This window comes from Bacillus rossius, chromosome 18, assembly GCF_032445375.1.
Source record: "Bacillus rossius redtenbacheri isolate Brsri chromosome 18, Brsri_v3, whole genome shotgun sequence".
Lineage (NCBI taxonomy): Eukaryota > Metazoa > Arthropoda > Insecta > Phasmatodea > Bacillidae > Bacillus > Bacillus rossius.
The window spans coordinates 25,083,062-25,101,383 of NC_086345.1; the positions used below are offsets into that span (position 1 = coordinate 25,083,062).

Consider the following 18,322-nt stretch of genomic DNA (forward strand, 5'->3'; position numbering starts at 1 on the left):
GCTTTGTTTTTTCCTGGAGCTCTGCGCACCGTGTGTGTGCCCGGGTAGGCGGATCCCTTAAGGGCAAGGCGGAATGGGACCGCTAAAAAAAATTCTGCTGTTAAGAACTGCCAACATCAAAAAATTAAGTTTTTAAACATAAAGAAAACAAATACATTTCTTAAACATAATGACTTAAATACAAAAAAAAGTAATTTTACAGACATTATTAATTCAGAATTTATGGATTTTTTTTTTAAACGGAGAGTCTTAATGAGTATAATAGCAAACTATCATACTTTGTAAAACATTTTTTTCACAATGTTGTATGATGTTGGTAGCAATGAAATAAGCATGGCTGCCATGGGCATGCATGTTCTCGTGTGATTTTTATTTTTTTGAAAATGCAAATGTACGTATGATTTTTCAACACTTATACTTTGCTGCTATGCAGTTTTTTTAGTTTTGGAACAATAGTCAAAAACACTATTTCATAGTGTTTCGGTTGTTCCGTATTGGAAAACAGATAAAGAAAACTGATTTTCTTGGCTTCTGGGTGTAGAGCTGTGAAAGTTAATTATTTTGCGACGTTTCGGCAGTCATTGCAGCTGCCATCATCAGGTGGACTAAGCGTAAACAAAAAAAAAACATGTTATTGTGTTCTGTACGGTTTTAAATTAATCGTCTGTGTACATAATTTATATATAAATAAAAATTTTGGATTTCCCAAAAGACTTGTAAAACTCAGATCCGTCTGATTGTGGCGAAACCAATTTATTTAGGTTTTGATTTACGAATGATATACAAAAAGATTAAGTTGTGCACTACAGATAATGTTATCTTAATTCATGCTAAAATTGGGCTTAAAGTTCATAAAAACTGTTAAACAAAAACATATCCAACTAAGAAAACACTTAATAAACAATTAACGATAGTTATATTAAGACTATTTAAAATAATGTGCAATAAAACAACATAAATATGGAAGCAAACCCGTTGGTGGGATCCATATGGCTGTTGAAGCTTGTCCAAAGAAATTAGATAAAGTGGTTTGGGCTTGTACGGCCGTTGAAGTTTGTCCAAAGGAATCACATACGGCGAGTTGGGCCCACATGGCAGTTGAAGCTTGTCCAAGGGAATCAGATACGGTGGGTTGGGCCCACATGGCCATTGAAGCTTGTCCAAGGGAATCAGATACGGCGGGTTGGGCCCACATGGCCATTGAAGCTTGTCCAAGGGAATCAGATACGGCAGGTTGGGCCCACATGACCGTTGAAGCTTGTCCAAGGGAATCAGATATGGCAGGTTGGGCCCACATGACCGTTGAAGCTTGTCCAAGGGAATCAGATACGGCGGGTTGGGCCCGCATGACCGTTGAAGCTAGTGCAAGGGAATCAGATACGACGGGTTGGGCCCGCATGACCGTTGAAGCTAGTGCAAGGGAATCAGATACGGCGGGTTGGGCCCACATGGCAGTTGAAGCTTGTCCAAGGGAATCAGATACGGTGGGTTGGGCCCACATGGCCATTGAAGCTTGTCCAAGGGAATCAGATACGGCGGGTTGGGCCCACATGGCAGTTGAAGCTTGTCCAAGGGAATCAGATACGGTGGGTTGGGCCCACATGGCCATTGAAGCTAGTGCAAGGGAATCAGATACGGCGGGTTGGGCCCACATGGCAGTTGAAGCTTGTCCAAGGGAATCAGATACGGCGGGTTGGGCCCGCATGACCGTTGAAGCTTGTCCAAAGGAATATCAGTCCCCACGTCACACGCAGTAGCAGAACTCCTTGATGGCCAGGTCGTGCGTGCACGCGCTCTGGTCGCCGTAGCGGTTGACCCGGGTGACGGCGCCGCTGAGGCGCAGGCCTTCCTGGGAGCGCCAGACGGTCGCCTCGAACAGCCCCCCGCCGGGCAGCGTCTCGAACTCCACCACGAACACCTCCGCCCCTTGCTCCGCCCTCCTCGCGAGCTTCCTCACCCCGCCGAGCCGGAGGTCGGCGCACTCCCCCGAGGACCTCGTGGCCAGCAGGGCCCGCACCCGGTCGACGGCGAAGCCCGCGACCTCCTTCCCCGCCGGGTGTCCCTCGGGCAGCGGCTCGTGCCTCACGCACGTGCACCACTCGTCGTCGACCCCCGCGTCACGGCACGTCCTGTTCTCCGGGACCTCCCTCAGGAGGCTCCGCCCCGAAGACACCCCCGGATCGAGCCCCAGCAAGTCCTCCAAGGTCGCGTGCAGGTCGAAAGGCGACGTCAGCCTCGCTCCGTTGGCCTCCAGCGCCCGCGCGCCCTCCGGGTGCGACTCCCTGAACCACCGCGGCAACCACACGTGCGCGAACGGCATCCTGTCCTCGAACCACCCGACGGACGTCTCCCGGATGGCGCCGAACCTCGTCCCGTGGTCGCTGAAGAACACGACGGCGGTTTCGTTGAGCGTCCCTCGCGCCTCCAGGTCGCCGAACAGCCTCCGGAACCGCTCGTCCGCGGCGGCCACGTCGTTGGGGTCCTCGTGGCTGAAGTTGTTGAGCCAGAACAGACCGAAGAACGGCTGGCCCGAGTACCGGGCGGAGAAGTCCTCGAGGTAGCGGAGCACGTACTCGGTGGAGGGGACGTGTCCGAGGCACGGGGTGAGGACGCCGTTGTGGCGCCTGGCCGGCAGGAGGTCGTACGCGGCCAGCATGAAGGGCCGCTGGTAGTGGTCGACGGGGCTGGCCGAGAAGCCGGTCTTCTCGTGGTTGAAGCTGCCCAGGCGCGGCTCGTCCTCCGCCAGCGCCGTGGCGTAGCCGCGCCGGGCCAGCTCGCGCCACAGGAACGGGCAGCTGTCGACGGGGGAGCGCGCGTGCGGCATGCAGGGCCCGAAGGAGGTGGCGCCCTTGAGCCCCGCCAGCAGCGCCATGAAGTTGGGCAGCGTGTTGGCGCCCACCTTGGTGTAGCCGCGCAGCTCGAGCCAGCCGCGGCCGCGCAGCAGCGCTGAGGTGCGCGGCATGGTGCGCAGGAGGTTCAGACGCGAGCAGGAGTCTATCCCCAGCAACAGCACGCTCAGCCGCCGCCCCGCCGCCCCTGCAGCGTTAGAACTGCCATCTTTAGAAACACCATAACTTGAACAATCACCAATTAGAAACATGCTACTTAGAACCGCCATAACTTAGAAACATACACGTTAGAACCGTCATCTTTAGAAACACCATAACAATTAGACACACGCTACTTAGAACCGTCATAACTTAGAAACATACAAATTTGAACTGTCATCTTTAGAAACACACATTGCCGAACTATATCACTTAAACTATCACCAATTAGTAGAGACCTGTAAAATTCGCGATTTCAAATCCCTAAAAGATAGACTCCATGATCCTCTATGCACTAGTGCTAATTACATCTGCTGATTGGTTACCGACTCGTAACACCTGTTGACTGGAATGATCGTGATTCGCTAATTCTTCTGTTAAAGATTTTTCATTGGCCCAGAGTCCTTCAGATAAACATTGGCCCAATCACTGAAGCAAAATAATGTCTAAAGTATTTGGACTCTATCCTATCGCGAAATGAATCCGCGAATTTTACAGGTCTCTACCAATTAGAAACACGCTACTTAGAACTTTCATATCTTAGAAACATGTAACAAAGAAACAGACCAATTATAACTGTCATCTTAAAAACACACATTACCGAACTACGTAACTTAAACTATCACCAATTAGAAACACGCTACTTAGAACCGTCATAACTTAGAAACACGTAACAAAGAAACAGGCCAATTATAACTGTCATTTTAGAAACACACATTACCGAACTACGTAACTTAAACTATCACCAATTAGAAACACGCTACTTAGAACTGTCATAACTTAGAAACATGTTACAAAGAAACAGACAAATTATAACTGTCATCTTAGAAACACAGAACTACAAAAAACACAATGACGAACTACGTAACTTAAAAACACATAGCTTAAACTATCACCAGTTAGAAACACGCTACTTAGAACTATTGCAACTTATAAACATGTAACATAGAAACTCACAATGCCGAAATACAACTTAGAAACGTGCTACTTAAAAACATGTTTCTAAATTATGACAGTTCTAATTTATGATTTTCTAAGTTACTGCGATCCTAAGTTATATTTCGGCGTTGTTTTTTTACAAGTTTTGACAGTTCTAAGTAGTGTGTTTGTAATTCTGATAGTTTAAGTTATGTAGTCCAGCATTGTGTGTTTCTAAGTTACTATAGTTCTAAGTCGTATGCTTTAGCATAATGCTGTTATTTTTCTGTAGTATTTATGAGACATAAAATGAGGTTTCATTAAGTTATGCGTATTACCATATCAATAGAAGTATAAGTACGAGTGTAAGGCTAGTGACCTATATGTTGCTTTTCATCATTACCCGAAGATGACAGCACGAAAGAAACGTAAATTTTATTTTATTAGAAACGGCTCCGATAAAAGCGAAAGAGTCTTTTAAAAAAGGCCTAAAACCCTGGTTTAAACATAATTTTCGAAAAAGAACCTTTTTAAAATACTGTCCATATATTTTTTTAAATTCTCTAAACAGTTAAAACATTAAAGTGTCCGCACACGTTAGAAGTTATACTTATGTTAAGCAGAAACATTTTAAAACGCATATCATAACACTAAGTATAAGTTCGTATATTTATTTTGCCTAAACAACTTAAATCAGTCTGTAAATATTCCCTACAAACAAATCTTAATCTTATTTAGCTTATTCGACACTCTTATTAAATAATATTATCATATTGTTATGTTATTAAAAAAAAATAAAAAAAATTCTAGTGATGAGATTCAAACCAATTCCATTGAGATTAATAAGTTTACGTACTACCACTGTGCTATCGAACCTGTTAGCATAATACAAGGAGAATATGTATTATAATCATTGGAGTGTCAAATTTCTTTGGTATTTTAAAACCTGAGATTACTTTTTACTATGGCCAATTCAGTCTACCAATATAAATATTCCGAGGTAGTTTCATTTCGCACACCGATACTTTGGTATGTACCCCCAATGTTTACGAAAGTGACTATATACAGGATTTTTGTTGATGCACGCGGGTCCGCCATCTTTGTGTCGCATTCCCGGTTCATCGACTTCAGTTCCATTTTTCCAACGAAATTACTCCCGCCAAATGCCGTATGCCGACAGCTATGATGTTTACACGCCAAAAAAAAAATTTGTTGTCTGTAAAGTCGGTTTACGGACGATAGTTTAACGTGACGACGTCATAACAAAACATTGATGGAATGATTGCATACTTTTATGAATAAAATCGAATCATTTTTATTGAATTATCACTATTTTGTATGGATACAAAGTAGGAGTGAAATTAAATCTACAATTTAATTGATAAATTTACTTTTATTTGAACTCATTAATTCAAATATGTTTATTACTTTAACGAACAGATAATTTTAAATATAACTTTTATACATGTTTGCTATTTAACTTCTTCCAATCTGTGTTATTCTGTTAAGGATAGGACGATGATAGTAAAAGTAGGAAACGAATGGGAGTGTTTCAATTTTGATGTGTCTCGAAAAAGTCAAAACGATGGTTGTTCCAATCGAGTGGAAGAGAGATAGATGCGGCGCAAGCGTACAATGAGCGTAACGGGACACAGCGTAACGGGCCAATGTGCGTGCCGGGAAACTTTTTCGTGCGTGCAGCCGGCGTTCATCGATTTATTAGACGTTGTCACGTCAAAAAAAAAAAAAAATTCTGTGTTACGTACCTCTGGATTTTTCGTATTCTTTAAGTCGTTTTCTGACGTCTTTCTTCCGTGAGACGATAGCGTGCATCGCTCTGTACTTTTCCACCTCCATCGAGAAGATCACTCGCGAGAAACATCTAACGTAGATGAACTCCGTATCCTCTTCGAGTGTCGACTCTCCCTGGAAGTATCTGCACGTGCTGATGCTGCAAACATCAACAAAAAAGGTGGGGTTGTCTGTAAAGTCGGTTTACGGACGATAATTTTACGTGACAACATCGTAAGAAAACACTGATGACAAATAGCATACTTTTTTTAATTTTCAACTATTATTTACAGTTTTTTTTTTTTGCAAATTTAATTTAAATTAATTTGTTTAAATATAATCACGAACAATTAGTTTAAAAACCCGCCTTGACCTGTTTGACATCATACAAGATTTTCTCGCACGGTGGTTGGCCGGTTCTTGCGCACGCTCGGCTCAGGCGGTACGTGACAATTTTTCGTGCGTGCAGCCGGCGTTCATCGATTTATAAGACGTTATCACGTCAAAAAAAAAATACCAACAATCACGTGTATAGTCACTGTAAAGTTAGTTATTTTAATGGCAAGGAACTAGTATGAAGTAACTTTTTTTTTTCGTATTAAATAAATCTAACATAAATGTTGCAAGAAAAAAATTCTTTGATACATTTGATTTATTCCAAAATTATTTCGTAAGGAGCCAAACCTCTTATATTACAATACGTACCTATAGATTTTGTGGTCATTTATAATACTTTTATGTGCAGTAACTACAGTTTTACAATTTTATGAAGGATTTAATGTTAAATGTAAGTGAAATATTGACAAACGTAGAGTAAATGATAGAAACTGACTAGGTTGTGTTGCTTTCGAATCCTCACGAGGATTGCCGATGCATCCCTGCATGAGTCCACTAACTCGCGATTTCCAGGGAAACGACACTCTTATCCACTGATACGTCTCTACATCCATTAGCTTCGGAAGCGTGTTATATTTTATTTATGTATAATATTACTTTAGTTTTTTGGCATAAGATTTGTTGAAAATCTCACGAGCGTAAGTGATTAGGATTACTCAAACAGAGACAAATAAAGAAGTTAATAAAACATTATCGGAAAGTGAATTTAAACTTAAAGGGTTGTTTAATGCTAATTATAAGTATTTTTTATAAATTGAGAGTCATTAAAATATTTTTTATATTTTGATCACAAAATTTATAACATCCACGCTACATTAAATAATTTTAATTGCTCGTTGTCAGTTACATTTTGCTGGATTTTCTTGGATATCACGACTCAAAATGGTTACGAGTACAACTGGTTGTGCTAGCAGTAAAAGTATTCGGATACAGCCCAGGTTTGTAGTCTGTATGCAATCACTGTTCTTGTCGCAAACTTTCTGGTCATAACTAGCCCGCTGTGTTCGTCTTTGCTGCTGATTTTTTTTTTTCTAACAGGGAACAGTGTGTACACGCAGCGCCTGACGGAAGAACCAGGAGGTGTGCTGGTGCGTGCGAGTACTCCGTGTGCAGCGCATGACGGAAGAACCAGTGAGTGTGCTCAAGCCAGCCACAGCAAGTCGCACGTGCTGACGGTGGAAGAACCAGCAGGTGTGCTGATGTGTGCGAGTACTCATGTGCAGCGCCTGACGGAAGAATCAGTGGGTGTGCTCAAGCCAGCCACAGAAAATCGCACGTGCCGACGGTGGAAGAACCAGCAGGTGTGCTGGTGTGTGCGAGTACCCATGTGCAGCGCCTGACGGAAGAACCAGTGAGTGTGCTCAAGCCAGCCAAAGCAAGTCGCACGTGCCGACGGTGGAAGAACCAGCAGGTGTGCTGGTGTGTGCGAGTACCCATGTGCAGCGCCTGACGGAAGAATCAGTGGGTGTGCTCAAGCCAGCCACAGAAAATCGCACGTGCCGACGGTGGAAGAACCAGCAGGTGTGCTGGTGTGTGCGAGTACCCATGTGCAGCGCCTGACGGAAGAACCAGTGAGTGTGCTCAAGCCAGCCAAAGCAAGTCGCACGTGCCGACGGTGGAAGAACCAGCAGGTGTGCTGGTGTGTGCGAGTACCCATGTACAGCGCCTAATGGAAGAACCAACAAGTGCGCTCAAGTCACATCCGAGTCGCACGTGCCGACGGTGGAAGAACCAGCAGGTGTGCTGGTGTGTGCAGCGCCTGACGGAAGAACCAGCAGGTGTGCTGGTGTGTGCGAGTACCCATGTGCAGCGCCTGACGGAAGAACCAGGAGGTGTGCTGGTGTGTGCGAGTACCCGTGTGCAGCGCATGACGGAAGAACCAGTGAGTGTGCTCAAGCCAGCCACAGCAAGTCGCACGTGCTGACGGTGGAAGAACCAGCAGGTGTGCTGGTGTGTGCGAGTACCCATGTGCAACGCCTGACGGAAGAACCAGTGAGTGTGCTCAAGCCAGCCACAGCAAGTCGCACGTGCCGACGGTGGAAGAACCAGCAGGTGTGCTGGTGTGTGCGAGTACCCATGTGCAGCGCCTGACGGAAGAACCAGGAGGTGTGCTGGTGTGTGCGAGTACCCGTGTGCAGCGCCTGACGGAAGAACCAGCAGGTGTGCTCGAAGCGAGGTCGCGCGGGATGCGAGGGTTGGGAGACCGCGCACCTGTAGCGGTTGTCGGCGTCGGCGTCGCCGTCGACGCGGGTCACCGCCGAGTAGCAGCAGGACAGCTGGTCTCCCGGGGACACGCCGTGGCGCGCCAGGACCTGGGGTCGCGAGTCCACGACCAGGGCCCGTCGACCATTCCTCCTCGGGACCACCGCCGTCAGCTGGGGTCTCTCCCCCTCGGCGCCGCAGGGAGGGCGCCCCAAGGGCCGCACCACCCCCCACACAGACCTGTCCAGGGGGTTGTGGTTGGGGATGCGACAGCCCGGCGTGTCCACCAGGTACGGCTGCGAGTCTGCAAACATCACAGATATCTACAACCTCCAATAGTTAAAACACTTCCCTGAACAGCTTTCCAGTATTAACTGCGCTCATTAATTAGCATAACAAACAAAAAATATAGTTCAGTTATTGAATTAACGATTAATTTTTCCGTGTACTGCTACACACTTTCTTATAAACCAAGCAAGGGCGGATCTATGCAGCGCCTGACGGAAGAACCAGCAGGTGTGCTGGAGTGTACGAGTACCTATGTGCAGTGTCTAATGTAAGAACCAGTGGGTGTCTATGCGCAGCGCCTGGTAGAAGTACTGGTTGGTGTGCTCGAGCGACAGCATATCACACATGGCAAAGCGCTGCACCTGGTGATAGGACCAGCAGGTGTACTCGAAGCACGTACCGATGCGCAGTTCCCGGTGGAAGAACCAGTAAGTGCGCTCGAAGCACAACATGTCACACATAGCAAAGCACAGCATACCACAAGTACCTATGCGCAGCACCTGGCGAAAGGAACGGCTGGTGTGCTCGAGCGACAGCATATCATACATAGAAAGGCACAAAACCTGGTGAAAGAACCAGCAAGTGTGCTCGACGCACAGCAAGCCGCACGTATCCATGAGCAGCGCCTGGTGAAAGAACCAGTAAGTGTTTTCGAGCCACAGCATGCCACACATAGCAAAGCACTGCACCTGGTGAAATAACCAGTAAGTGTGCTCGAGGCACAACTATATGCAGCAACTGATGAAAGAAAACCCAGCATATATGTGTTCAGAGTGTACACGAACTAAAATGCAGCACCTGGTGAAAGGACCAGCAGGTGTGCTCGTATCACAGCATGCCACATGTACCCATGAGCAGCGCCTGGTGAAAGAACCAGTAAGTGTGCTCAATCCACAGCGTGTCACACATAGCAAAGCGCTGCACCTGTTGAAAGGACCAGCAGGTGTGTGCTCGAAGCAGGTACCGATGCGCAGCACCTGGTGGAAGAACCAGCAAGTGTGCTCGAAGCACAAGCGTGCCACACGTACCGATGCGCAGCTCCCGGTGGAAGAACCGGCTGGTGTGCTCGAGCCACGCCCGGAGAGTCGCGGCGGAGGAGTTGAGGTGCGGCCACGCGGCGAGCAGCTCCTCCCGGAAGGCGACCCCGTCGGGGGGAGGCTCCTCGTCGCCGGTCACGTCGTACAGGAGGTACAGCACGGCGAGGTACAGCACAGCGGCCAGGCAGCACAGCGCGCGCTTCGTCCCACGCATGTCCATCGCGCATCGCGCCACGGCCCTGCTCACACGATCCCCCGTCGTCAAGGCCGGTCCACACGCAACGTTTTCAGCAACGATTTACCTGCGCAGGATACATCGTTGTAGACAAGACGTAGCGCGCAGACAGGAAAACTGCGCGGAGACGGAACACTGAGAAGGTAAACTGAGGCCAAGAGCATTTATGTCCGCACAGTTTAGTCGACCTGCACAGACTTGTCGTAGCGTGTGGACACTTCCCCCGTCTTCTCCGCACACGGGGCTCAGTTCTCCCTCGGTATTTGTGCTGGAACAGTGTAATCTGTTCAACGATGACCGATTTGCGACAGTGTTCACGTGAATTTCTAACAAGAGTTCATTGGTCTGTACAAGTCCTTTCCGTGTTTGTGGCGGGTCAAATCAAAAGAATATAGCGATAGGGACAAAAAAAGTCAAGCGTATGAAGCACTTGTGCAAAAATACACAGAGGTTGACATCGCGGCTAACAGAGATAAAAAAAAAACATTAATTCTTTGAGTTCGGTATACCGGAAAGAATTGGCCAAAGTAAGGAATTCTCGCAACTGATAAAACTTGGCTTCAAACTGTGTTGTGAGGACACGGCTAAACTGCAACCTTTTGTTTGCACAGTTTTGCCTGCACAGTCTAAACTGTGTACAAAACGTTGCGTGTGGACCGGCCTTTAGATTGTTTGCAGGAAATCAACTAAAAAATTGCCTGACTAGTTATACAAATTTTATTTCACTGTTATGAAATTACACAATTCATGCTGAACGAACAACATAAGAACACAAATTTCTTCGTTACCGAGGTTAGATGTTACTGCACTTGTTATTGACACACGAAACTACAGTAAACTCGTGGAATAACATTATGTCAGTGTTAAGAAGACTGCAAGTATCCGCTCTACCACTCTGGTTCTGGGGTAGAGCGCCTGCCTTGTGACTTGTAGGACCCGGGTTCGCGCCCCGGCTCCTCCAAGGCGGATTGCCCAGACAAAATGGTGGCATTTTCTCTGGTAGGAATACAATCCCTTGTAACAAGACAGGCTACCAAAGAAACGGTGAGTGGAACAGAAAAAAAACCTTCCAAGTGGCTTCCAAATGGGGAGCCCGTTTCTTTTCTTGGCTCCCCATGCGGTGGTCATTACGGGAGTTTCTCCGGGGGAACGGAGTTTTGCAAAAATATATTTTTTTTTTTTTAGTTTTGTAGCATTTTAGCTTTTAGTAACTGTAGCATTATCATCAGTAGTATAGTTTGGTATGTTCGGGTACTGGGTTCTGGGTGTGGAGCCGGGAGACGACCGCCATCTTGGTTGACCTTGACCTTTAACCTTCAAAATTGGCCCAAATTTAGCAAAACAATCGCCAAAATTTCAATTTTTTGGAAAAATATTTTGCCAAAAAGCATTATAAAAATCCTCAATTCAAAAATTATGATTTCGAAAACCTCCCAATACTTTTTGCCTTAGAAAGAACACAAATTCCTAAAAGAGGCTTAGGCATCCATGTCTAAAGCCTCCGATAAGCCTCTGACGTCATATAGGATTACGACCGCCATATTGGATTATGACGTCACAGTTGCAATTTCCGTTACGGCAGCCATATTTAAAATCCGTAATTTTTATGTTAGACAATCGGGAAAAATTTGAAAAACCATTCAAAAAAATTAATCAATCGATATAATAATAAAAATGTTATTAAAAAATGTTATATTAATATTCTCATATAGATATATAGTTTGAATAACGAAGAAAACGGAGTCTTTGTAGCAATTTTACCTAAAAATTAAAACACTATTTTTTTTTAATACCTACGATTAGGTACTATGCGATGCGTATTTTATAGTAATTTCGGAGTTATTTTACTAACGTGATCAAACAAATTTGTTGTGCGATAGTATTTTTTTTTGTAAAAATTGCGAAAAAGTTTTCACTTCTGTCGGCAGTCCTCATGACTGCTTTTAATTATTATATTTTTTTTTTATTTTTTAACACACGGTTAGCCTTCGAAACGTTTCTCGCGGGAAATGCACGCCTCTAATCATTTTCGTCTGGCAGAAACAAAGATCATGACGTGTGTAGAAGCACATCAGAGGTTCAAGTTAACATCACAAATTGCGCTAATCTCGTGCGCGACGCTTGAAAGATAGCAGCGAATGGGTCAAGAGAGCTGTGTTCGATATATGAATGATATCGTCGGCGCCGAGCGCGTTCGCAACTGATTACATTTCTGCCGGCGTACTTTGTTCTGAGCGAACCGATTGCTACAACTGACAATCACGAACAAAGCGCCTCTCGTGAATAGCTTCTTTAAAACGCATGGGCGTCGCAAGGATATATTTTTTTTTTGGGGGGGGGGGGGGGGACTGCAATTGATTTAGTTGTTGAGGAATATCCATCCCCTGGAAAAAAAAAGTGGGGGGTCCGGTGGTCCTCCCCCGGGAAAATGTGGGGTTTGAAGGTGCAAAAAGGTGGTTTTTAGGCATTTTTCTTTCCTAAATATTCTAATTATAGTGGGTTGCAATATATAATTTATTTTACATAAAAAATATTTTCAGAGAACAAATTTGTAAAAACACAGTGCTCACATTACCACGATTGGACTAAATGCACCATGCGCAACATATGGGTTATATCACAGAAATCATATTTTTAATATAACTACGAAACTAAATATATTATTGGAGGGGACGAAATTGAAGACTTTTATTATTGGGGGGGGGGGGGGCGTATCCCCCCCTGTCCCCCCCGGTTGCGACGCCCATGTTCAAAAGTACAGCGAATGTATATACACAGGGCAGTTAGATTTCTTGTTACGAATGGTCACGTTCCTAGGAACTAGATATCAAGTCCTTAATTTATAAAATTTAAAATAAAAAAATGTGTGAGTCTTTCAGTAGATTAAACCTCGGCAACGGGCAAATTCATGTGTTCTCATGTTGCAAATAAACATATACTAAAACACGGTCACTGGGTTATCTCCCATGTCTTCCGCTTACGTCTTTCCGTGCGACCAATAGAATCCGAGTATTTGGCAGCGGTGGTGTTCATGTTTGTTGGCGTTTCAAATACGTCTAATAGTATTTTATTTATTTTTTCAAGTAAAATAATATCTGTATACGAACAGCGCTACATCGTTAATTAGTGGTTTACTTTTATTTCAACCTAAATGCAACTCCCAGCTGAGTTATGTTCTTGTCTCTCAAAAAAAAAAAAAATTGGTTGTCTGTAAATTCGGTTTACAGACGATAGTTTAACGTGACAACGTCATCACAAAACATTGATGAAATGATTGCATACTTTTATGAATAAAATTGAATCATTTTTATTTTAATATTAAAAGAAAAAAATACTTGAAATTATACTAGTAAACAGATTTTTAAAGTGCAAGAATAATTAACCTTTACTGCAGAAATTTTTGTTGTATAATAAGCAATGAAAACCACATTAACTTTTCACTTCACTTTATAAACAGTCGACAAAACAGTTCACGTGTAGATGTTGTTGTGTGCTGTCGCTGTCTTTCTTCTCCTCGGACGCATAGGCCAATCGAGTGGAAGAGAGATAGATGCGGCGCAAGCGTACAATGAGCGTAACGGGACACAGCCTAACGGGACAATGTGCGTAACGGGACACTTTTTCGTGCGTGCAGCCGGCGTTCATCGATTTATTAGACGTTGTCACGTCAAAAATATTTCATTAATTCAACTGTGAAATGCGAGATTAGTATTTTGTGTAGCTTCAGTAACTATCCTTGGCATCCAGACTTTAAATATCCACACAAATTTGTGTACAGTTTACAAATAAATTGTAACAAACGCAAGTAATTTTGTTATGACTGCGTTGCTCCCAAAATGTTCAGACAACCTTGTCGGTACGGTTCCGAGTCATCGTGGAAAGGGCCTAAAAAGGGGTTTGCCTCGTCAGGGGTGTATCTGTGTCAGCGAGGCGGGATGATAAGCGCGACGCTCGCTGGTGCTTCTAGCGCGGTGTCTCCTCTGGACTGGCGCGCAGTCTTCTCGTCGTGCGTATGAGCGGCGACCGTAACACTACATGGCGGAGAAATGAAGATAAAGTCCCTTGAGTGCTTTTAATAACATTTTCCGGGCGTTTTAGTACTTTTAACTCTCCTAAAAAAATACATTTTTATAACGAAATACGGAAACAGACTCACCCGCCCTCGGAGAATTATTAAATTATTTTCGTAGACACACCGCTCTGGTAGCGGAGCAGTTTTTTCAAACGGAGTGGTAACTTCTGAAACTCTGCGCACCGTGTGTGTGTGTGCCCGGGTACACAAGGGCCTTAAACACGATATTTGCTTTACGACTCGGCGAAACACATCGTTGTCGCGTTAAATGATCCGCTGATGTCTGTCGCAGCTGCTACTGGCGACACCTACATCAAACAGAAATATTCATGTAGAATTACTAGAGACCGAAAAAAATTCGCGGTTTCAATGACCTTTAGGTTAGACTCCAAAATCCTTACACACTCGAGCAAATGCCAACTGTTCATTGGCTGTTGACTTGTGTGAGTCGTCACGACTGGGTATGGCCTGTGATTCGACACTTCTGCGAGTGAGGGTCTCTAATTGGCCCTCAGTCCTCCAGATTAACAGTGGACCCAGGGGCGTAGGAACCGGGGGGGGGGGACAGGGGGGACGTGTCCCCCTGAACTTTTTGGGTGGAGGGGACTGCCCCCCCCCCCCCCCCCAACTTTCTAGATCGTGATATTTTTATTTTATAATATTATTCTGCCCAACTTTATTTGTAATTTCTTCACTCTCAAATTTTATCTTAAGGAAACAATAATAATTTTAACATCGATGTATCCAATGGTTAGATACAAAAACTGCTTAAAAAGCGCTATTTTGCACTTTTAAAATAAAAATTTTCCGGTGGAGGACCCCCCCCACCCCCCGTCTTAGTAAGGAGGGGAATGGGTTTACATGACGTCAAAATCATTATTTGTCCCCCCCCAACTTTATGAACACAGCTACGCCAATGAGTGGACCTATGGCAGAAGCAGCACTTAGGTATAATTATTTGAATTTTAGCATAGCACGTAATGAACCCGCGAATTTTTCAGGTCTCTAAGAATTACAGATATCTGTATATTTGCACGTTTTCGTGAAAACAACTATATCACCACAAAATAAGTGTTCGCAGTAGTATACTTAGTTCGGATTCCTACCCGGGCATTTATGCTTTGTGTTTGTCCCATTACCTCCGACAGCTCAAGTTAACTGCGCACTTTATTGAGCATAATTGAATATTCAAATATATTTTCCATATATATATATATATATATATATATATATATTCTTGATTGAAACATCAATAAGAATATAAAATTATGCGCCAATTTTCGTAAAAAAAATACTCAGTATCATATATAATTATGGAAAAAAATAACTATAGCCATGTGTTCTTCAAATTTACAATATATTTCTTTTAGTGTTTCAAACTATTTCTTCGTAGAAGTACAGGAAATGTTTTTTTTTTTTTTTTTCCCCTGTGTTGCGGTTGCTTCAACTGCTGAGCTGTAATGGTGACTACGTAATATCGAGGACTCCCCCCCCCCCCCCTCCAACAATACGAGGAAAAAAACCCTCGCACTTATTTTTAGGTACGGAAGACAGTGTACTGATAAGCGGGAACTCCAGTCGAGAGATGATAAGTCCCTTCCGTACTCTTAGAGATTACAGTAAATTCACGGACTAAAACACTAAACCAAGATTTATTTTTACCACTTTTTGAATCTTTTGTAGCACGAAATTTAATAAATGTCAGAATTTTTTTAACGGGCGACATCTTAGCCATCGGTACACGGCATTTGGTAGGCGTAAATTCGTAAATAGAACGGAAATGCAGGGCCGGATTTACTGCCTGTGGGCCCCTAGGCTGAGTCTTTGGTGCGGGCCCTCTCTTGGTGAAGAGTTGGGGGGGGGGGGGGGGTTATTGAGTAGCCCCTTCCAGTGAAACAGTGGGTGCCTCTTGCCTGGGTCTGGGTGGGTAGCTTTGTTTTAATTGACCTACAAAACTCATATTGATGATCAATTTTCTTTTTTGAAAACATTAGTTTATTATTAAACTAGATGATTTAACCAGACAGTATTTAGAGGTTATGGAATTAAGTGACGCCAAAACCAATGAAAATAATCGAAAATTTCTAAATGCTGACACAACTCATATATCAGCTTTCCACAGAATAGTTTAGTTCGGCGCAATTGATCCACACCAAACCAACTGGGCACTATGTCGACGCGTATTTTAAGAATATATGAAGATCCACATCGCAGTGTCGTGTGGTGCGGACCCCCATTTGTGGTGCGGGCCCCATAGGCTACAGCCTAGATAGCCTGCGCGGAAATGTGTAACCACGGTGCTGCAATCTGTGGCGGACGGCGCGGACCAAAGTTCACAAAGCCAAAGGGATACCTTGTAGTATTAACTGTTTGATGAATTTCAACAAGATAAGCAGTATTTCAATCAAATTAACTGTCGAAAATCAGGTACAAAACCGGGGTTCAGAATTTGTTCGTCTTTTTTTTTTTTTTTTTTTTTTTTTTAGCTTTTGCCGGAGTTGAGTTTTATTATACAGTTTAAAATTTCTGTCTGCAAATGGAATGATTCGATTAGTCGACGCAGCTGCTCCTTCAACGAATTCTAGCGGCGGTTGCGGGAACTGCGTGTGATTCGCGTCAAGAAATTTGTTTTGAGAACACAATTTGCATATATTTATCACGCTCGCCCTTTTTTTTTTTTTTTTTTTTTTAAAAAAAGAACTTTGCGTTAAACTTCGTGTTCTAGTTTCGTATTAAACGAACATGAGAACACATTGATGAGCTCGTTGCCGAGGATTATGTGTTACACATCACTGGCGAGTGCTGGAGAGTAATTTTCAGACATGAGACTCCCGTTAAAGAGATTCTTGAAAGCACTTAAGGGACTTGCATTACACCTTTATCTTCATTTCTCCGCCGTGTAATGTTACGGTCGCCGCTCATACGCACGACGAGAAGGCTGCGCGCCAGTCCAGAGGAGACACCGCGCTAGAAGCACCAGCGAGCGTCGCGCATATCATCCGTTAAGGGGCCTTGTAAGCATTGGCCCCGGAGAGGGAGGGGGGGGGGGGGGGAGTTTATCGCGTTGGTTTTAACCGACACAAGTTATCTCTGGACAGGGTGCTTGTATGTATATTTTGTACAAAGTGAAATATCCTTCAACAACAAATTTCACTTTTATTATAATTTTTTGTTTTAAATTATTGTGTTCGAACCTTTTCTTCAGTTTAACAACTTAAGTAGATATAATAATTTCGCTATGAAAATTAAATACCCCATAGCCTACATACTACACTTTATATTTGAAATTATTACGAAAAAATAATTTAATGCTTTGTTCTCCAAGTAGCGTATAGAATATTTCGCTAGGTAGCGCTGTTAAGCCCCTAGCGGTTTCTTAGGTTACCTAACTTAAAAGGCTACAGATAGCACTTCTGACGGTAATTTTCTGTAGTTCCAGTCATAAATCAACTCAACAGGTCACGCACTAGTAGAAAAAAATGTTTTCAAAAACGGGTTACACGAAGCAGCACTGTATACTCGATCTTAAAATAAATATGGTAATTTTCCATTATGGCACTATTCCTCCTGTTTTGACGGGGGGCGACAGAAAAGTGCCATAATGGAAAACTACCATAAGTTTAAATGCAACCATACAGTCCAAATACTCAAACCACATAAGTAAATTATGTCTGTTTTCTTAGAAATAATTTGTAGAAATAAGCAGCATACAAAGTCTTGTGATTCTGACTCACTAGATGAAATGAAATGCAATCTAGTGACCTGAAAATCACAATTCCCTGACAACCGACGGTTAATTAAGTAAAATATTAACGTGACTTATCATATGTTTAAAATGCGAATTTAAAAAATTAAAACGCACTAAATATTTCGATTCTAGAATTACTAAAAATAATTGTATTTTAGAAAATTTAATTTGTACTCCACCCCCCCCCCCCCTCCTCAAATGGGTCAGTTATTCTGTATCTGCCCTGGAAGGTGCTTGCGATTAGCAGCAGAAAAATTTTCAAAATGCGCAGAAAGTTTTCACATGAAACATTGTTTGGACGTTTGCGTCCAGCAACCCCGTCTCACACACCCGGTTTGGAGGGGGAGCAGGGTTCCTTCTTTATTGCCAAGGGTTGGGGAGGGGGAACGAGCCCCCTGAAACCCCCCCCCCCCCCCCCTAACCATCGCCACCTGTACTCACCTCACGTCCTGCCGATCACGACGACTCGCGAAGGCATTATTCGCTACTAGACTCACGGACTGTCTGTCTGTATTGCAACGCCAGCCGAGGAGACAGCCCAGCACTTTTTTCGTGTCCGCTTTTTTCGTGTCCGCGACAGTCCCTGCG

The 18,322-nt window shown here is 44.0% G+C and overlaps 1 protein-coding gene across 1 annotated transcript; it reads right to left on the minus strand.

Annotated features, from left to right (window-relative positions):
* Positions 1–737: 737 nt before the first annotated feature.
* On the minus strand, positions 738–18,322 carry LOC134541181 (uncharacterized). Its single transcript, XM_063384414.1, has 5 exons — positions 18,176–18,322; positions 9,671–9,918; positions 8,364–8,658; positions 5,732–5,916; positions 738–3,036 (listed from the first exon to the last, which is right to left on the minus strand). The coding sequence occupies exons 2-5, from the start codon at positions 9,897–9,899 to the stop codon at positions 1,745–1,747; spliced, it is 2,001 nt and encodes a 666-aa protein (XP_063240484.1). The 5' UTR covers positions 9,900–9,918; positions 18,176–18,322; the 3' UTR covers positions 738–1,744.